The following is a 21514-nucleotide window of genomic DNA, read 5'->3' as shown; positions in this document are numbered from 1 at the left end:
AGTAACAGAGTACTTATTGCATGCCAGGCACTGTTCAGATGACTGATTTAATCCTCACAGCAGCCTGATGAGATGTAGCTACTGTTAACGTCCCTTTGTATCTTATTATTAGTGTCTCTCTTTGCTGCTGCCAGGAAGAGGGAGGCTGAGGTGCCAGTAACTGGCCCAGGGTTACACAGCAGGGCAACAGCTGAGCCGGGGCTTGAATCCACAGTGTCTGGCTTCTAATCCGTGCTCGAATCCAGGCCTCTTTACGTCTGGAGTCTTTCCCACTATATTACATTAACAGTAATGCAGGCAGGTCCTGGCACCAGAGCTGCCTAGCTCACTTGGATTCACCAGCCGAGTGGTATGTGAGTTTTAACACAGTGAAGCCTTGTTCTGAGTTTTCTGATTTGTCAGGTGAGGAAACTGAGGCAAGTGCTGCCCACGCAAGTGTCTCAGCACTTTTGAAGCCCCTGGGGAGTCTCAGTTCCTAACTCCAATTTGCCATCCACAAATTTCTTTCAAGCACCAGATCAACTCAGAATGTTTCTTGCTTGTCTTGGAAGAGTTGGCTGTCATTGTTGTCAGTGATGTCTTTAGTCCCAGCTGTTTTTAAATAGGCCCAAGAGGCATTAACAGGACAGTCCCAGTACCATGGAGGGGGGAGGACAAAGGGGCAGGATTTGAAGGATCTTTAGGACGCGCTCGTTGGCCCCTATGAATGCTTGCTTTTTTAAACGTAAGTAGTTTATTGTCCTTAACCCTGTGAAATGAGGCAGAGGAGAAGCAGGTTGTAGGTCATTTTAAGGTATTTTTAAAAGCCTTAGGCATAGGTACAGTTAGGTACAGTTCTTAGAACTGTAGAACTGTACTTAGGTACAGTTCTCTCTCCTCCTGTAAAATTTTGAAATACAGTAAAGAAGGACATAATTTACCAACGTCTCCCTCAGTCCATCTGGTACTGGGTTTGGCTTTACATAGCCTCAAGAACCTTTGAAATGGAAACTGGAGATTTCCCAAGGGGCCAAGTTGCTCCCTGGCAGGTGCAGTGGCTGCGGGTGAGCTGGCCATGGTGTCTTTCCACAAACGGATGATACGCATTTGTAAGCCTGGCTCCCATTCTCCACATCTGGACCATGTGGGGGATGGTTTAATCGCTATTTATGTTGAGATTTATATCCGCGAACGGGCCAAACCAATTTCAGTGGCAGCTTAGCCGATTTGTCTTAGAGCTTTGTGCTTAATAGAGTAACTGGGGAGACCTTCTTCATTTGTGGCTTTAACGGTTTCACGTCCGGTTAAAGCCCTTTGCTGAAAATAAATGGCCAACCTGCCGTGCCCCACCCCACCCCATTCGTGATGCTGTAGCGGCCTTGTTGAAATCAAACACAATTTCATAATCTCTCCATTCTCTCCCTACACCACACCTACACGTTTTACTTGTTTATTTGTAAACCTGTCTTTTAACAATGCCATACTTTTTCAGCTTCACCAGCCTCCACCAAGACGGGACAAGCAGGGAGTTTATCTGGCAGCCCAAAGCCCTTCTCTCCTCAACTGTCAACTCCTATCACGACGAAAACGGACAAAACCTCCACCACCGGCAGCATCCTGAATCTTAACCTGGGTCAGTCAGAATTTTTGCCAGTATCTTTCTGTGGCAACTGTGGATATTTTTGCAAGTGATGTATTCTCTTTTGTATGTGGTTCTTGAACCTTCAACTCTTTTCTCTATGCAAAAAATGCAAAAGTTTCAGTGGATGAAGGTGAGAAAAGATCTGTGATAAGAACAAGTAAGGGATTTCCTGGGGCTTACTGACATACAAATTACTTTTTTTTTTTGAGATGGAGTTTCGCTCTTGTTGCCCAGGCTGGAGTGCAAGGGTGCAGTCTTGGCTCCCTGCAACCTCCGCCTCCTGGGTCGAAGCTATTCTCCTGCCTCAGCCTCCTGAGTAGCTAAGATTACAGGAGTATGCCACCACACTTGGCTAAGTTTTCTATTTTTAGTAGAGACAGAGTTTCACCATGTTGGCCAGGCTGGTCTCAAACCCCGACCTCAGGTGATCCACCCACCTCTCCCTCCAAAAGTAATGGGATGATGGGCATAAACCACCATGCCTGGCCCAAAGTGCTTTTATCCAGGCCAGTGTTTCCACCTCAGTTGCCCTTGACCACATTAACCCAGTTCTATTTGTAAATTATATCCATGGCACAGAAGCAAGTAGGAGGAATCAGTACTTACCTTTCCTATGTGCAGCATACTCTGATATTCCTTAATTCTTTTCTTCTAATTCTTACACTCTGGTCTTTATTCCCTGAATGATGATGATGATGATGATGACAACTATTTTTTTAGAGATAGGGTCTCACTCTGTCACCTAGGCTGGAGTGCAGTGGTGTAATCATAGTTCACTGCAACCTTGAACTCCTGGGCTCAAGCTATTTCCTGCCTCACCCTCCCTGAGTAGCTAGGACTACAGGCCTAGCTAGTTTTTAGCTACATACTCAGCTAATTTTTTGTAGTGATTGGGTCTTGCTATGTTGCCCAGGCTGGTCTTGAACTCTTGGCCTCAAGCAGTCCTCCCACCTTAGCCTCCCAAAGTGCTGAGATTACAGGCATGAGTCACTGCACCTGGCCCGTTATTGATTCTTTATTATTATTATTATTTTTTGAGATGGAGTTTCGCTCTTGTTGCCCAGGCTGGAATGCAATGGCGTGATCTCGGCTCACCGCAAGTGATTCTCCTGCCTGAGCCTCCCGAGTAGCTGGGATTACAGGCATGTGCCACCACGCCTGGCTAATTTTGTATTTTTAGTAGAGATGGGGTTTCTCCATGTTGGTCAGGCTGGTCTTGAACTCCCGACCTCAGGTGATCTGCCTGCCACAGCCTCCCAAAGTGCTGGGATTACAGGCATGAGCCACTGTGCCCGGCTGCTATTGATTCGTTATTGATTGATTCATTGCATCCTCACTACTGATTTTTCTTGAACATCTATTATGTGCTGTGCACTATTCTAGGCATGGAGATAGAGTGGAAAGCAAGTCAGCTAAGGACCTGCTCTTGTAGAGGTTGGGTTTTTAGAAAGATGGAGAAAATAATAAAGGCAAATAACAAGGCAGTTCACATCATGAGAGGCAGTTCACACCAAGATAGTTCACACCATGATGGATGTCTGGAAGGTAACGTGATGAGGTGAGAGATGGGCAAGTTGCGAAGCAGACGTCACAGTTCACTTAGGTGGAGGGGTTAAACGGGGCCTCTTTGAGAGGTGATATTTAAGCTGAAGTTTACGCAACAAGAAAAATCAGCCATGCCAGTGTCAGGAGGAAGAAGATTCTAGAAGAAATAAGAGATTTTAAAGGCTCTAGGGTAAGGATTAAGTTGGTGTGCTATAGGAGTAACTGGGTGTGTTGTAGGGTTAGCAAGGAGGCCAGGGTGGCTGCATCCCAGTGAGGGAGGGTGAGGCCAGTCCATGGAGTCGGAGACAGTACAGGGGCCTCATAGACCCTGGTGTGGAGGGTTCAGCGCAGGAGGGATGTGAATGGACTTCACATCTCAGAAGAAGCCCTTGGTGCTGTGTTTCTAATAGTCCATATCAGTCAATTTTGTAACGCTTCCCCACCCCCTGGCAGTGTCTGGAGACATTTTGGGTTGTCACACCTGGGGTTGGGGTGGTCCTGGCACCTAATGGAGAGAGGCCAGGGAGATACCATCGAACATCCTACAACATGTAGAACAGGCCCCCCACAGAGAATTTCTAGATTGTGTCAGTAATTGTGCTGACAGATCTGGGTATTGCAGGAGAAGCCAAGGGTCCAGTTTAGATTCCGTAAATTTGAGCAGCTGTTACACCCCTAGGTGGAGAGGTCAGTAGGGCAGCTGGAGGCAGGAATTAGGGTGCCCTGTGGCCAGGTTCAGGCAGGAGGTGTAATTCTGGGAATCTTAATGTGTACGTGAGATAGGGTTAGAGTGGTAGTTCTCGAAATGACTTTGAGGGGGTGATGGGGACACTGCTGGCATCTAATGATTGGTGGCCAGAGTTGCTGCTAAACATCCCCCAGTGCATAGGACAGCCTCACTCAACAAAGACTCCAGCCCCATTGGCTTACTGAGGTTGCGAGTCAGGGGTAGAGCACTGAGCAGGAGTGAGGCCCCTGGGACATTGAGGACATGGAGTTCTGGTTGAGGAGGAGAAGCAAGGGGTGGAGGAGCCACACCAGGGGAGTGTGTTGCCCTGGAGCCTCCAGTATGGGGGTTTCAGAAAGAGAGGACGGCCACCTGTGCCCAGTGACGCTCATGTGTGAATTCCACACCTTTGGTGGTTGGTGCCCTCCAGGTCCATCTTGTCCTACAGTGCCATTTTCAGATGGAGAAACTGAGGGAGGTCTGGAGAGGAGGCATGTGGTGCCCAGGATCCCAGAGGCAGCAGGGCTGGAGCACAGCCTGGCTCCAATCCTGGCTCACCTGTGAGTACAGCCCTGCTATAATAGGATGGTCAGGGCAGTTGCTTTCGGGGCTCCCATTCAGACCAACCGGTTGGTTCCTCACTTGAGTGAAAAGGGACACACGTGCTTCCTTGGGAACATTCATTGTTCCCAAATCTGTGGTTTGCTTTCTCACACCCTCCTTCCACCTCCACACCCCGAAAAGAAATGCTGTTTGGAGGCGTTCTCACGGTGACATTTCCTCTCTGCCAGTCATGCTTGTCAAGAATAACTCTTTCCTGAAACTGGGTGGTCATTGGGCTTCCTCGTGACACTGTGGGTCTTTCAGTTTGGCTTGATCTGTTGTAGGAGTGAAAGGTTTCTTCCTGTCGTGTGTCTTGGTGGGCGGGCATGGTGGTGGGTGGGCACCAGGGGAACCGAGGCCCTCTTGTGTCTCCCCTGGCATCTCTTCCGGTTCAGGACACACTTCTTATCTTCGTCAGCAGGAACAAGAGCATTGGGAATGTGGGCGTTTTGTGGGCTGGGATTGCAATGACCTAATGGGAAGAGGATCAGCTAGGGACCGATGGAAGTGCTGTGGGTGGGGAGGAGATCAGAACAAACAGGGCAATGTTAAGGAATTCTCCAGTGACTGCCCAGGGACTGAGCAAATGCTTTATGGGGCTTGATTCTGTCTGTCAGCCGTGGAACGACTTCGCAGACAGGGACAATGAAAGGGAGCACCCTGGATAATCATGAAATTATTGTAGCTAACAAAACAGGATTTCCTTAAAAAATATATCAGAAAAGGCAGAATTACAGAGATGGGGAACAGATGAGTGATAGCCGGGGGTTGGAGTGCAGGAGGGTTTGCCTACACATTGGGAGGGGATTCTTCGGGAGGTGAACCTGCTCTGTGTTTTGGTTGTGGTGGTGGTTACAGGAATCTATGCAGGTGTTACGACTCATAGGACTGTATTCCCCCAAAAGTGAATTTTACTTCCTGTAAATTAAAACTTTTTTAAAATTACAACAACCTTTAAAGTAGGTAATATCTCTGTTTCACAGAAGTGTAAACTGGGGCACAGAGAAGCAAGTTACCTACGCAAGGATCAACCATGGTTTGTGGTAGAGTTTGGCCTTCAGGCCCAGCCAGGCCTGTCTGCTGCAAAGTTTGAGCTCTTAGCTGAGATACCTGAATGTCTCCTGTGCCTATTGGATACGTCAGCTTTTTTGGGGGTCAGGGGGTAAGGTGAAGTTTTGAAATTTGTAAAGGATGTGGCTCTTGCCAGCTTAACCCGCATTGTCGGACTGAATTGTCAAGAAAAACAGAACTCTAGATTATTACAGGAACTCTCCTAGTTTTTAAAAGCTGACAGTCAATTTCATTAAAAACAAAAACTGGCTAGGCTTGGTGGCTTATGTCTGTAATTCCCGCACGTTGGGAGGCTGAGGCAGGAGGATTGCTTGAGCCTAGGAGTTCAAGGTTGCAGTGAGCTATGATTGCATCACTGCACTCCAGCCTGGGTGACAGAGTGAGACCCTGTGGTACAAAAACAAAAACAAAACCCCAAAACTCTATTTGGGCCAGACAAACACATACAACCAATAATACAAAAACAGTCCATAGGTTGTCAGTTTTTATCTATACTATACTATAATTATATTATACTGTTATACTATAAGAATATATGGTATATAAGTATATGGCATTTTAGTATATGTATGTGTGTATATGGTATATGTATGTATATTGGGTATATGGTATGAGTATATGTATGTATGTATATGGTATGAGAGTATATGGTATGTGGGTATATTGAGTATATTTGAGTATATGTATGTGTGTATGGTATATGATGAGTATATGGTATATGGGTGTGTGTGTATATTGGGTATATGTGAGTATATGTATGTATATGTATGGTATATAAGTATGTATGTGTGTATTGTATTTGTGTGTATATGGTGAGCATATGGTATATGGGTATATATTTGTGTGTGTATGGCATATGAGTATATGGTAAATGTGTATATGGCATGTGAGTATATGGTATTTGTGTGTATGTATGTGTGTATATGGTGAGTGTATGTGTATTTGTGTGTATGGCATATGAGTATATGTATATGTGGTATATGAGTATATGGTATTTGTGTGTGTGTATGGTATATGACTATATGGTATAAGATGGGAAGGTTTGTACAGAGACCTGGTTCTTGCCCAGGTTGCTAATTCACTGTTTCCCCTCATTTGCTGTCTGGGGCCCTTCCTCTCCTCACTAAAAAATAAGGAGCTGAGCTCAGTGGATTATTACGAGCCCCCTGTATGACTCGGCAGTGATTATAAATAAGTCATAAATAGGAATGAGTTTCTGAGACTAGAAGAGAAGAGGTGGGCCCGGTCCTTTTCTTCTTCCAGACTCCTGTTTGCTTTCTCTGATGATCCCATCTCCTCTTATTTCACAGAGGGTGTTTACTTTGAGCTGAACAAACTCAGCAGTCAGTAGTCCTGTTAGTGACAGAAATGCGCCCTGATACTCTGTTGAAGATGCAGGCAGGGCCAGGGAACGTCGTCACACCCCAAGCCTTTCTGTTTATTTCTCCACTGTTACTGACGGGAGGCATCCTTTCTTTTTGTGCATAAAGCAGTATCTTGGAAGTCGGGCTTTCTTTGAGAGCATACATGGCGTGCCTGGGCCCAGATTTTTCAGATGTTGTCTTGATTTTCTATAGAGTGAATGAGGTGGGGAAGATCTCTGTTTGGCTTTGACTGAAAGATAGTGTCTGCCAGGGTCTCTCCCTCTCTCTCTCTCTTTTTTTTTTTTTTGAGATGGAGTCTCACTCTGTCGCCCACACTGGAGTGCAGTGGTGTGATCTCGGCTCACTGTAAGCTCTGCCTCCTGGGTTCACACCATTCTCCTGCCTCAGCCTCCCAAGTAGCTGGGACTACAGGTGCCCGCCACCACGCCTGGCTAATTTTTTGTATTTTTTAGTAGAGACAGGGTTTCACTGTGTTAGCCAGGATGGTCTCGATCTCCTGACCTCGTGATCCACTCACCTCGGCCTCCCAAAGTGCTGGGATTACAGGCGTGAGCCACCGTGCCCGGCCTCTCTTTTTTAAAAAAATAATATAGAGACAGGGTCTCGCTATGTTTCCCAGGCTGGTCTCAAACTTCTGGCCTCAAGCAATCCTGCCTCAGCCTCCCAAAGTGCTGGGATTACAGGCATGAGCCACCATGCCTGGCCAGCTAGGGTCTCTTGTCTAAGTGATATTGTTCCCTTGAAGGAATTGCCATTTTGTAGTTCCTGGAAGTCCGTCCATTGTAGTTTGCATTCAGCTTTAGAACAAAAATCTGTCTTTTTTTTTGAGACAGAGCTTTGCTCTTGTTGCCCAGGCTGGAGTGCAATGGTACAATCTCGGCTCACTGCAACCTCCACCTCCTGGGTTCAGGTGATTCTCCTGCCTCAGCCTCCCAAGCAGCTGAGATAACAGGCATGCGCCACCATGCCCGGCTAATTTTTTGTATTTAGTAGAGATGGGGTTTCACCATGTTGGCCAGGCTGGTCTCGAACTCCTGACCTCAGTATATAAACTGAGTATATGTATATGGTATATATATACTGAGTATATGTATATGTATATGAGTATGGTGTGTATATATATATATACCATACACATATATATATACACACTGAGTATATGTATATGGTGTGTGTGTATATATATGTATATGGTGGAGTATACACATATATATATGTGTATATATATGTATATATGTATGGGTGTATATGGTATATGTATCTATCTCCATCTCCACCTCGGCTTCCCAAAGTGTTGGGATTACAGGTGTGAGCTACCATGCCCGGCCCTCTCTTTTTTTAAATGGAAAAAGAAGTTCTTAAATTTTTCTTTTATAGAGTTTGTTTTTATAAGTAATGAGTACATATGGTAACAAAAATTTCAAAGCACAGAAGGACATTTCATGAAAGGCCAGCGTGCCTATAACCTCCAACCACCTGCCTCTGTGCTCCTCTTCCTGCACATCACCACTGTTGCAAGTTTTTAGTTTCTAGAGCCCTTCTAGATATATAGCATGAGTTCTGAGTGATTTTTGTCTCCCAGGTGACATTTGGTAGTGTCTGGAGATATTTTTATTTTTCTTTTATTTATTTTTTTTGAGACGGAGCATTGCTCTGTTTGCCCAGGCTGGTGTGCAGTGGCACGATCTCGGCTCCCCGCAACCTTTGCCTGATTCTGCCTCCTGAGTAGCTGGGATTACAGGAGCGTGCCACTACGTCTGGCTAATTTTTGTATTTTTAGTAGAGATGGCGTTTTAGTAGAGACGGGGTTTCACCATGTTGGCCAGGCTTGTCTCAAACTCCTCACCTCAAGTGATCTGCCCACCTCAGCCTCCCAAAATGCTGGGATTACAGGCATGAGCCACTGCGCCCGGCCTGGAGATATTTTTATTGTCACAACGGGTATGTAGGTGCTAATAGCATCTAGAGGGTAGAGGCCAGGGTGCTGCTGAACATCCTACAACACACGAGACAGCCCCTCCACCCCACCCCACCGCCACCACAAAGACATATATCTAGGACCCAAATATCAATAGGGCCACTGTTGAGAAATCCTGAGAATATATAGTATTCCCAGCGATTTTCCATTTCCTTCTTGGCTCCCCTACAACAGTGCTAAGGTGCTCTACCAGTCTTTGCTTTTTCATGAAACAGGTTGGCTTTTCATATCAACACACAGAAATCGGCCTTCATTTCATTTTAGCAGCTGTATTTAATTCCATTTAAAGGAAAACTGTAACATTTATTCAGGCGCCTTACTTACTGACGCTACGCTTCTTTCCATTTTTGCCATTGAAGACAACTGCAATGAAGAACCCTTTTGCCCACGTGGGAGGGTAATCCATAGGATAAATTCCTAGAAGTGGAATTGAGCATCAGAGGCCACATGCGGCGACATTTTGAGAGGTATCGCCCAACTGCCCTCTAAAGAGGTGGTTCTGATTTATGCTCCCTCCAGAAATGTAAGATCGTGCCTTTTTCTCTAGCGTGAGTATTTTTCATCCCTGGTTTCCATTTATAGCCTAAGCTGTCTTCATATCAGCTGAAAAGTTCAAAATGTTGGCAGCAAGGGTGGATTCTGAAGATATTCCTGATATAGAAGGGCAGGGGTGGAAGAAGTCCGGATAAGCTACATGAGCTAAATGAGAAAGTGAAGCTCTTCTTTTCTCTCTGTGGAGGAGGGGAGAATCAAATGCAGCTGCAGGTTTAGATAAAGATCATTACATTTGGCTAAACTCCTGAAGGTCAGCTTCCAGGGCCTGGGCCCAGCCCCTAGCCATTTGGTGGTTTATTCTAACAAGAATAAACATAACAGCAGCTTATTGACCAGAGAAACCTTAGTTTGTAAAATGAGGTAATTTACCTTCTTTGCATTTTTCTTGATTATGAACATTCCAGTGCTCAATCTTTTTAGGCTAAAGTTAATGGGTCACATTCACTGTAGGCATACGTGTAGACGTGCAGGTGCACACACACGGAGCTCAGTTATTCAGGTGAGGTCTAGGTCTCTTTTTATGGACCCTAAGGTTTAGAAAGGTTGTCCTGTTAACACAGACACACAGGAGTTAAGGCAAATAGTGAGTTTTCTTTACTCACATAGAAAATTGGTCTGATACAGGGGTTCTCAGCCTTAGCTGCCAATTAGGATCACTTGGCAAGTTTATTGTTGTTTTTTTTTTTTTTTTTTTTTTTGAGATGGAGTCTCATTCTATTGCCCAGGCTGGAATGCAGTGGTGTGATCTCGGCTCACCGCAGGCTCCTCCTCCTGGGTTCAAGTGATTCTCTTGCCTCAGCCTCCAAAGTAGCTGGGATTACAGGCAGGTGCCATCATGCCTGGCTAATTTTTGTATATTTAGTAGAGATTGCGTTTCACCACGTTGGTCAGGTTGGTCTTGAACTCCTGACCTCAGGTGATCCACCTGCTTTGGCCTCCTAAAGTGCTGGGGTTACAGGCATGAGCCACTGCGTTTGACCTCCTGGCAAGTTTGTAAAAGGCTGATGCCCAGGCCTTCCATCCAGCCAATTGAGTCAGAGTCTCTGAGAATGGGGCTCAGGCCTCAGGATTTTCTAAAACTTTACAGGCAATTTTGGTGTGCAGCCAGGGTTGGCAGTCACTGGACTAGTATAGAATATGGCAGATTTTACGGCTTTCAGTCCAAATCTGGCCCCCACCTGTGTTTGCAAATAAAGTTTACTGGAACACATCCATACCCATCTGTTTATGTAGCGTTCATGGCTGCTTTTGCAACACAGCCTGTATGGCCTGCAAATCCTGAAATATTTACTCTCTGGGCTTTTATTTTATTTTTTGAGATAAGGTCTGGCTCTTTTGCCCAGTCTGGAGTGCAGTGGCCTGATCTCGGCTCACTGCAACCTCTGCCTCCTGGGCTCAAGTGATCCTCCCACTTTAGCCTCCTGAGTAGCTGGGATTACAGGCGTGTGCCACCATGCCTGGCTAATTTTCATATTTTTAGTAGAGACAGGGTTTCACCATGTTTCCCAGGCTGGTCTCAAATGTGAGCTCAAGGGAACTGCCCACCTCAGCCTCCCAATTGCAGGGATTACAAGTGTGAGCCACTGTTCCCGGTCCTCTCCAGGCTTTTACAAAGAAAGTTTGTTGGTCTCTTTCATAAATTTTTTCGTTAACTGTGTATTCTAGTAGTATATAGGAATGTTGAGGACACTGATGAATGTGTCACTTGGGTAGCCATGGAGAGTATTTTTGTGAGATACGTTTCCATCTGTATTCTTGAAAAGGCTGGCTTTTCCCTCTGGAATCTAGCATGCTTCTTCATTTCTGAAAGTGGAAATTCCGAAGGAGGCCTCAAATCCCTCCCCCTTTGCTGTCACATTTGCATGCAACTCAGCTGTTAAGTCCTTGAGTCCTGCCTACTGGAACTCTTTAATCTGGGTTTTTTTTTTTTTTTTTTTTTTTTTTGAGACAGAGTCTTGCTCTGTTGCCCAGGCTGGAGTGTAGTGGTGCGATCTCAGCTCACTGCAACCTTCGCCTCCTGGGTTCAAGTGTTCTCCTGCCTCAGCCTCCTGAGTACCTGGGATTACAGGCACCCACCACCATGCCTGGCTAATTTTTTTATTTTTAGTAGAGACGGGATTTCACCATGTTAGCCAGGCTGATCTTCAACCCCCGACCTCAAGTGATCCTCCCGCCTTGGCCTTCCACAGTGCTGGATTACAGGCGTGAACCGCCGTGCCCGGCATTTCTCTTTTCTTTCTTTTTTTTTAAATAAACTTTTAATTTAAAAGTAAACTTTAATGTCAAAAATGCAAACTTGGGGAGGGCAGAAAGATCACACACAAGGCTGCCACTTTACACCTGGAGGCTTGCACGGCGGCCAGACAGAGGCGCTCCTCACTTCCCAGATGGTTCGGGGCGGGGCAGAGGCGCTCCTCACTTCCTAGATGTGGGGTTTCGGGGCAGAGGTGCTCCTCGCTTCCCAGAGGGTGCGGCGGCCGGGCAGAGGCGCACTCCTTGCTTCCCAGATGGTGGGGCGACTGGGTAAAGGCGATCCTCCCTTTTCTTTTAATGTTCCCCATGCCTTATTTTTTAAATTATTTTACCCTATAATTTCTCTTTGTTAGGCTACTTCAGATTTCTTGCAGGACAGAGACAGGTATAAAGAGTTTTCTAGTTGTTTGTCCAGTAAATTTTTTTTTTTTTTTTGAGACAGGATCTTGCTCTCACCCAGGCTGGAGTGCAGTGATGCAATCATGGCTCACTGCAGCCTCAAACTCCTGGGCTCAAGCAGTCCTCCTACCTCGGCCTCCCAAGTATCTAGGTTTACAGGCGTGCACCACCAAGCCCAGCTACTTTTTGTATTTTTTGTAGAGATGGGGTCTTGCTATGTTGCCCAGCCTGGCCTCAAGCAATCCTCCTGCCTCTGCCTCCCAAAGTGCTGGGAGAGGTGTAAATCACTGTGCCTGGCCCCACTGCAGTAAATTTGCACATTCTTCACCCTCTCAGAGGTGGCTGTGTGAATGTCTGCAGTCCTGTCTCTAGTAGCCTGTCTTTAAAGCCCTGATCAGTGTGCATGTGTATGTACATACACATGCATGCACACACACAGATACTGTTTTTGGTATTTTTCTTGAATTACAGGGATAGTGTCTCTGCTTGCTTTGAGCACTCACTTCTGGAATCTCCCTGGGTCTGGGAGGGGCAGTCTGTAAGTGTGATTTAGGAAAAGACTCATCTCTTCTCTCTTTTTTTTTTTCCAAAAAAAAAAAAAAGTCTTGCTCTGTCTCCCAGTCTAGAGTGCAGTGTCGTGATCATAGCTCAGTACAGACACTAACTCCTGGCTCAGGCCATTCTCCTGCCTCAGCCTCCTGAGTAGCTGGGACTACAGGTGCATTCCACCACACCTGGCTGGGAAAAGACCCCTTTCTAATCTTATCCTGGGGGCTGATAAAATTAAGTTGGAGCAATTTATTGCTTCTGGTCACCTGTGAGTGGATTGGGTGGGGCTTTTGGGAGGCTGCTTCTGGTTACTTTGAAGGAGCTGATTTCTGGGTATGCAGTGTTTGAGGACTCTCCCTTACGGTGTGAACAGGAAAGTGGTTGGGTCAGGCCAAAGGAAAAAGGTAGGAGAGAGTGATGGCTTTAAACAGCGCTTCCAGCCCAGCTCTCAGATTAGATTCCGGGGCCTCTTTCACAGCCCAGTGAACGGAGGTGGCCTGAGGTGTGGAGGGAGCAGGGAGATGAAGCACGAAGTCCAGGGAGCAAGCTGATAGCTGTTGGGAACAGGCTCAGAGGTGGCTTCTCTTTGTGGGTTGATTGGATTCCACCTGCTTTCTGACCTATTTTTTGGGATCGGCTGGAGTAGGACAGATGCCCCACACTCTGCTTTGGGTGGGTTGGAGGGGATGCCAGAGGGTGGCAGGCACAGTGGAGGACAGTAGGCCCCACCTGCAGTTCGCTTGTTGCTTTCTGGACCTTTGCAGTCACTGAAACTTAATATTTTGGGGGTGCTGGAGTCGGTGGGAAAGGAATCCAAGAAATGTAAGCTCACTGACTTTGGAACCCGTCCTGCTGGTCCTACAAAGAGCCCTTGCAGAAGTGAGGGGATAGGACCTCCGGCCTGAGTCACCCCCCAGAGGCCTCTGCCTGGGAACTACGCTGAGGACCTTGGATTCTTACTTGAGCGAGACCTGTTAGACAGAGGTTGAGTATCCAGAGCTAATCTGTTCCCCTTGCCTCACATAGATGCTGTGAGCCACAGCACACTGGGTGGAAGGTCTGCCTATCTTATATTCCCCGCCCTTTCTAGTTTCCACCCCAGACTAGGTCCACTGAGAATGAAAAATGAAGCCTCTGTGGCAAATAGGGATTTAGGGCCCCCAATTATCAGGGTGTTTTCGAGGGGGTCGCTGTCTTTCTTGGATATAAGTCCTCTTCAATCTGGACCTGAAATTACAGGTGCACCCTGACCAGGCTCAGTGTTGCTTTGTTCACTGAAATTGAGATTGAATATCTGCCTGTAACCTTTGTCTTTGGAGGGTCCCTAATGATGTTGACTTCCACAGACTGAGCCATCTGGCTGGGATTGTCCATTTTAAATATTGAAAGTCACCCAGACGATTGTTCAGTGGACTGCTTAAACCTGCCAAACGTGTTCACGCGGGCCATTATCTTCATGTCACCCCATTTGGTTGAGCAGATGATATTGTTGGGACAAATGACAAAGTATCTCCCCCTCCCCCATGTTCTAAAATGTATGTTTTGCTCTGACTTTGCAAGGATGAAGCTCCGTGATGAGCATGGTGTGTGCCTGGTCTTACGAGGGTGTGATGGTCTCTTTCAGATCGAAGCAAAGCTGAGATGGATTTGAAGGAGCTGAGCGAGTCGGTCCAGCAACAGTCCACCCCTGTTCCTCTCATCTCTCCCAAGCGCCAGATTCGTAGCAGGTTCCAGCTGAATCTTGACAAGACCATAGAGAGTTGCAAAGCACAATTAGGTATATCTTTGGTTTTGTTTTTTTTTCCAGCAGTATCATTGTTATCATTACTGGTAGGGATACCACCTGGATGAAATCAAGGTTGAATCCTGGCTGCTTTTAGCAGCTGCTTTAACGTTGAACTATTTGCTCAGCTAAAATATATTTCCACTCGTGGCAAAAGACTTCAGACTTGCTAGTTAATTCAGGGCTCTTTGAACTCATCAGTTTATTCTTTGGTGAAAGCAGCGTGGAAACTCGAGATACAGGTTTGAATCATCAAGGTTTGCAAGCAGAATTAGGATCCTCTGAGTTTGCCTCTGCTCTCCTCAGTACACTTCAGTGTCTCCACATGAGTAGCGAGTGTTTTCTGCAGGTGTCCGACACGAAATCCTTTCCCTCCAGACTGGTCTCCTCCCCACCAGGCAAACCCTGCTTCTGTAGCTGTTGCCTTCCTTCCTCTTCCCTGTGCTGCCTGCCTTCACTGCCTACCTGGATCCTGCCTTCTGTGAGGCTGAGCTCAGATCTCACCTCCTCCAGGAAGTCTCCCCTGACTGCCCTCCCCATCTGCCCTCCTCCTTTGGTACTTTATTGCTCGGAAGTAGCAATGGTCCCTTTGTGTGGGGGTGTCCCTCCCAATCTAGACTGGAAGCTCCAAGCTCCTTGAGGGCAGGGAGGCCGTTTTATGAGGATTTGCCTTCTCTATGGTACTTGGTCTGTGCACAGGGTAGATGCTCTGGAATGTTTGTTGAATAAGTAAAGCTAGGAGGGCATTTGTAAAGAAGTGGGGGATGGCTGGGCCTCTGGAGAGCAAGCTCCTCTGAGTGTCAGTGGGTGCTCTGCACCTTCAGGTGAGAAAGCAGCTAGAGTTAGGGACTATCTGGGGCTGTCCAGAGGACAGCAGTTCCCGTTGGGTTGCCTATTTGGTGGGGACATTGGGTGGCATGGGTGAAATTTGGCATGTCGTTTAAATAATCCTCTTGGGTCCTTCCATGCAGCTGGCCCAACTCTTGATTTGTTTTTATTGCTAATAAGAATTTTATTATTTCCATTTACTGAGTGTTTCCTTGGACACTGCTAAGCACTGCATATAGATCGTCTTGGGAGGTTGATACTTTTATCAGTCCCATTTTGCAGATAGAGAAACTGAGGCTCAGAGAGATAAATAACTTGTTCAGGGTCACACCAGTAATAAAAACAGAAAAGCAGGATTTGAATTCATATCCTTTGGACTCCAGTACCCAAGCTTTTCCTATCACATATGTGGCTACACTTTTCCTTCTTGTTTCCAATCATTACCTACCAGTAGCACAAGCCTAGGATCCCAGAATTATACCAGATCTGGGTGTTTGTATTTTGGCTTGTGTTCTTCCTGTGTTGCCCTGGCTAGCCTTGAACTCCTGGGTTCAAGCAGTTCTTCTGCCTCAGCCTCCTGAGTAGCTGGGACCACAGGTGTGCACCACCATGCCTGGCTCGACTTGTGTTTTTGATTGAGCCCTGGTGGAGGCAGACACATTCCCCAGTGATCCTGCTGATCCCCCATGCCCTGGGCTGTTCATGGCTCTGGTACTTTTGCAGGTTTCTTTTTGGTGTGTCCAGGTTGGACAGTGGCACCATTCACAGTGGCCATTGCTCTAGAATGAAGAGATTGCACAGACTTGATTGGGTTTTCTTTCCTCTTTCTAAAAGTTTAGGATATAGTATTATTACCTACAGTATGATGGCATAACATATGGTTGGGAGCAGGAGCCGTAAATGGGTTAAATGGAACTATTGTTAGAAATGTGCTTTTGCCTGTTTTTGTTTGTGTGTGTGAAACACCTGCTAGTTTGTGCTTCTCCCTTTTGAAAGAGACAGAAGTATATGACTTTTCTCCTGACTCCTTTACCAGTGGAAGAGCAACGCACACCGAGTGCCAGTTGACTTTCCACGAGTGCAGGGAACAAGAGGGAGGGCTGGGCACCCGGGTCACCTGGAAACAAGTGTGTCCCCCGCCTAGAGGAGCCAGTGGCTTTCCTGTCCCAGCCAATGCCTGGCAGGCTGGTGACCCAGAGCGGCTAAATTTTCCGCTCTTTCATCAGAATCCCCTGCTTTGATTTCTATATGAAATTTCCTGATTTGTGAGTTGGACAACACATTTATAAATTAAAAGCAGACAAGATACCCTGTGGGCCAAACCAGTGCCTCTCCCATGAAACATGTCTGCAAGGTAGATGTGGCTTGTGGGCTGTTTGCAACCTCTGCTTTAAGGCTTTGGCTTATTTCCTTTGGCCTAGACACAAAGCATCAAGAACTTTAATGCTTTGGAAACCCAAGAGAAGAGTGTTGGTGGGGAGCCAGGAACCCGGGGTTCTGGCCTGGCCTCTGTCTTGTGTCCTAGGGCAGGTGATATCCCTGGGCCTCTGTTTTCTAATCTGTAAATTGGATCAGTTTGAACAGCTTGTCCCTGCTGTTCCCTTCCAGCCCTCTCATTCTCAATAATCCCAATTAGTTATCAACGTTGCAAAAATTTGGCACCACATAAATTAGTGCCATATAAATTTAAAATTTCTGTTGGTAGGTCCCGTGTCTCCTTTGAATGTTAACAACCAAAACCCTCTCCCAAAGCAAGTACCACTTGGCAGCCGTAGCCAGTTGCCACTTGAGTTTATTACTGGCCCCATTTAGGCCAATGTGATGTGATTTGAAACGTGCTTTTCTTATTCCAGCATTTGGTGTGGAAAAATGTTTGCATTTTTCATCTTGCTCTTTATTTTGTGACTACGCCACATGCTGGGTTTTCTTTTTGAATTTAGGCATAAATGAAATCTCGGAAGATGTCTATACGGCCGTAGAGCACAGCGATTCGGAGGATTCTGAGAAGTCAGATAGTAGCGATAGTGAGTATATCAGTGATGATGAGCAGAAGTCTAAGAACGAGCCAGAAGACACAGAGGACAAAGAGGGTTGTCGGATGGACAAAGAGCCATCTGCTGTTAAAAAAAAGCCCAAGCCTACAAACCCAGTGGAGATTAAAGAGGAGCTGAAAAGCACATCACCAGCCAGCGAGAAGGCAGACCCTGGAGCAGTCAAGGACAAGGCCAGCCCTGAGCCTGAGAAGGACTTTTCCGAAAAGGCAAAACCTTCACCTCACCCCACAAAGGATAAACTGAAGGGAAAAGATGAGACGGATTCCCCAACAGTCCATTTGGGCCTGGACTCTGATTCAGAGAGCGAACTTGTCATAGATTTAGGAGAAGACCATTCTGGGCGGGAGGGTCGAAAAAATAAGAAGGAACCCAAAGAACCGTCTCCCAAACAGGATGGTAAGTGATTGTATCTGTTTCCAGTTTTCTTAATTTGGTTTAGAATCCTACCTCGTACACTGACTATCAAAAGTTATGTGACCCTTAAAGAAACAAATCAGAAGTTATGTGACCCTCTAACACACTGAGAGAGAGGCACAGTGAAGCTGTGTTTGGTTTAAGGTTACCTAGCTAGTCACAGAACAGGACCTGGACTCAAACATGGGCCTACCTACCTTTAACCTGCTCGGTATCCAATATGATTGATTTTAAGTACAGAAAGAGAAGTCTCTTAGAAAATGATGGTTACTTTTAGTGACCAAGTCATTTTTAGTCTGAGGAGCTTCTTTTCCAATATGCTCATTTATTTCCCCAGAGTGTTTGTTAACATTTGCATCTTGTCAAATGGTCCTTCAGTGCTCCATTCCACAGACATCTCGTTCTCTTTTGACAAGTCTCAAATGGTTAGGAGTGTTCATTTCAAGCTGGGCATGGTGGCTCACGCCTGTAATCCCAGCACTTGGGGAGGCCGAGGCGGGTGGATCATTTGAGGTCAGGAGTTCAAAACCAGCTTGACCTACATAGTGAAACCCTGTCTCTACTAAAATACAAAAATTAGCCGGGCGTGGTAGCAGGCACCTGTAATCCCAGCTACTCGTGGGGCCGAGGCAGGATAATCGCTTGAACCCAGGAGGCGGAGGTTGCAGTGAGCTGAGATTGCGCCACTGCACTCCAGTCTGGGTGGCAGAGCAAGACTCCCTCTCCAAAAAAAGAGAAGTGTTCATTTCAAAGGTTTTGATGATTTCAGCTTTGCTTTCCTCCCTTCATGCCACCTAGGCATTTCCAAGTGTATTTTCTTACAGTAGTGGGACAGTATTTGGGTGATTGGTGCCAGAATACTGAGTGCTTCTTAGGGCACTAGAAAAGGGAGTATGGTGGATATGTGTATTGGCTTTTTTGGGGGGGCGGACAGAATTTGGTTCTTGTTGCCTAGGCTGGAGTACAATGGTACAATCTTGGCTGACTGCAACCTCCGCCTCCCGGGTTCAAGTGATTCTCCTGCCTCAGCCTCCTAAGTAACTGGGATTACAGGCACCTGCCACCACGCCTGGCTAATTTTTGTATTTTTAGTAGAAACAGGGTTTCATCATGTTGGCCAGCTGGTCTCAAACTCCTGACCTCAGGTGAGCCATCCGGCTCGGCCTCCCAAAGTGCTGGGATTACAGGCATGAGCTACTGTGTCTGGCCTTATGGGCTTTTAATCTTATTTGCATTTAACTTAACTGAGCCCAGAGTTTCACAACCTTGCACTTCTGACAGTTTGTCCTGGATAATTCTTAGTCCTGTGTTTTGGAGGATGTTTTCCAGCATCCCTGGCCTCTACCAGCCAGATGGCAGCCTTACCTGCTCAGTTGTGGCAGTCACAAATGTGGCAATCAAATATTGCCAAATATCCCCTGAGTCTCAGAGGCTACTGTTATATTCTGAACCAGCAGTGACTACCCCACAGCCTAGTGCAGCCTGGGCATGTTAACAAGCCCTCCAAAAGGAGTGTGGGGATGATTGGAAGGATGTCCTTCCCACTGACAAAGTATTCAGCACATTTTTCAGTTGGCTTGGCAAGTAGGTTAGAGGATTCAACATGCTCAATAAAGATACTGAAGAATTAACTGAGGGCCCAGAAGAAACATTGCCCAAGGACAAATTACAGGTTGTAGCCATAAAACCTTATGTATGTGGGGAATGACTTAAGGGATAGCCAGGTTTAAATCTTGACTGTGCCTAACTTCTATCAGGAGCTAACTTGTCAATCAAACCCTTAAATAAGATGTAACTCCATGTCCTTTGGGGTTTCCATTGTCTGGTGGCTTAAAGCAAGTCAGGGATGGGCCTTGAGAATCTTTCTGCTGTGGTTATGGTCAACCTGGGCTGCTCTGGAACCTCAGCTGTCAGAGTGAGAGAGGATTCCTGCAGTTCAGCTAAAGAGAATGTCTGAGAGGTATAGTGGAGGAAGAGAGAGAGACAGTTACATAAGGGAGGGAGGATAGGCCATCAAACCATCCCGACCCATCTGTTAGATTTATAGATGGCCTCTGAAAAATATGAGTATGTTGTGGATTGGGGTTTGAGAGACTGTCTCTGTTGTTGCAGAGAACAATAGGAGTAGCATTTATTTCATGAGGATCGTAGGAATATTTGGGTGCAGATGGCAGTGCTCCTATGAATGACATATTTATACTGTTCTTTCTTTCTGGAACAGATCTTTTGATTGATTGGTTTTGTGCCCCTACCTCTTCCAGAAAGAATTTGCAACAGATTGACAAGGATACATAACCATATGAAACAAGATGAAAATAAAGACATCCATGTAAAAGTAAAATGAAGGTAGAATAGCAAGTGGTCTGGGGAAAGGTTTTATACAGAAATCTGTACTATTTCAACCTTCAGAGTTAGGGAAGTTGGCTCTGAAAGCAGAATGGGAAACACAGTACCTTAGAAGATCTCATACTTTCCAAAAAAACAAAAAACCATTCTAGTTGATTAAAAGAAGTAGAACTCTTCCTCACATTGATGTCTGAAGGGAATTTCTCCAGGAAGCTTTAGTAGATGGTGGACAATTAAGCTGAAGATGATTCTAAAACACAATTCAGTTAGAGCAGCTTCCTAAGGCTTGGGGCAAAAACAATTGATCTTAAATTCAGAGCTGATGGTGGTTTGGGTCTTGAAAAATTCTCGTGTCAGACTCCGCCAGAGAGCATCTTTTCAATGATGTGTTTTCACTTAAGAGTTTAGTAAGTGAAGGGCATTTTGGATTGCGCTGTTGTGACCTCCAGCTTACCTTCCCCTAGGGATGCAGCTTATGGGTAGAATATGAATCTTCAGATGGCAAAACAGCTTTTATAGCTAATAACCTCAGAACAGAAGCAAAGAGAGCGCACTTAGACTCTTTGCTGTGCTTTCACTGGCACATCAGTAATTTCCATCCTTCTACAAAAGGGATGCTAATTTTTCTCTTAAAAAGTCCTTGCTTTATAAATGAAAAACAGTGACCAGTGACAAATTCAGGAATTAAGTAGGTTAATTTGATAGGGCAGCTTCTCAGGTGCTGACGCTTTAAAAAAAATTCACCCTTTTTTTTTTTCCGCTACAGGTGATTGATTATGTACTCCAAATTTCTGGGACAAATGAAATTTCCTATAGCCTCATTTTGTCTCCATAAACCATCAGGATTCCTGGAAATTTAAATATTTTGGTATCTAAATAACTTCAAACAATTTTGAGCCTGGAATCTTATCGGATTGTATACTCCAGTTCTTTATTTGGCAGACAGCCAGCTGTGATCACTGAAGAGCAGTAACCCCTCTGCCCTGCTGGCTGTTTGCTTTTGCAAATCAGGAGAGAGAAAACGACCATTTTGCGTTGCCCTTAAGGTGGGGAGACAGGCTAGCTAATCAACAATAACAGTATATTTTTTGGTGATGTGGCAGGAAAGGAAGGCATTGAAGGCACTTACGCGGGTTAGAAGCTCTGCTAAGGCACTGCCCCCTGCCCTCCTCTTAGAAGGACCCAGTTCAACACCTCATCTGCACCTGGAAGAGGTGGGGACTGTGCCCCATATCTGGCAGGTGGCCCTGGAAGCATCGGAGTTCTTCACTGCAGGAAGCTCTCCTTCTGGACCCACCCCAGGCTCTTGCCGACCAGCTTGGCTGGATTCTCCTCTCTGGGGAAGTACGAGGGCCAGCAACATCTCGATAACCATTGAGAACGCCCCCTGAAGTCAGGATAGT

The 21514-nt window shown here is 46.1% G+C and overlaps 1 protein-coding gene across 42 annotated transcripts in view; it reads left to right on the top strand.

Moving 5' to 3' along the window:
* ZMYND8 (zinc finger MYND-type containing 8) overlaps nucleotides 1-21514 on the top strand; it is a 148771-nt gene that overhangs the window by 94105 nt on the left and 33152 nt on the right. For all 42 annotated transcript variants that reach the window (XM_063659273.1, XM_063659293.1, XM_063659288.1 and 39 more), the window contains 3 exons: nucleotides 1472-1612; nucleotides 14311-14463; nucleotides 17238-17747. In XM_063659273.1, coding sequence (XP_063515343.1) covers nucleotides 1472-1612; nucleotides 14311-14463; nucleotides 17238-17747 — 804 coding nt within the window. The remainder of the gene's footprint in view (nucleotides 1-1471; nucleotides 1613-14310; nucleotides 14464-17237; nucleotides 17748-21514) is intronic.

This window comes from Pongo pygmaeus, chromosome 21, assembly GCF_028885625.2.
Source record: "Pongo pygmaeus isolate AG05252 chromosome 21, NHGRI_mPonPyg2-v2.0_pri, whole genome shotgun sequence".
NCBI lineage: Eukaryota > Metazoa > Chordata > Mammalia > Primates > Hominidae > Pongo > Pongo pygmaeus.
This window is presented reverse-complemented; position numbering and strand designations above follow the sequence as displayed.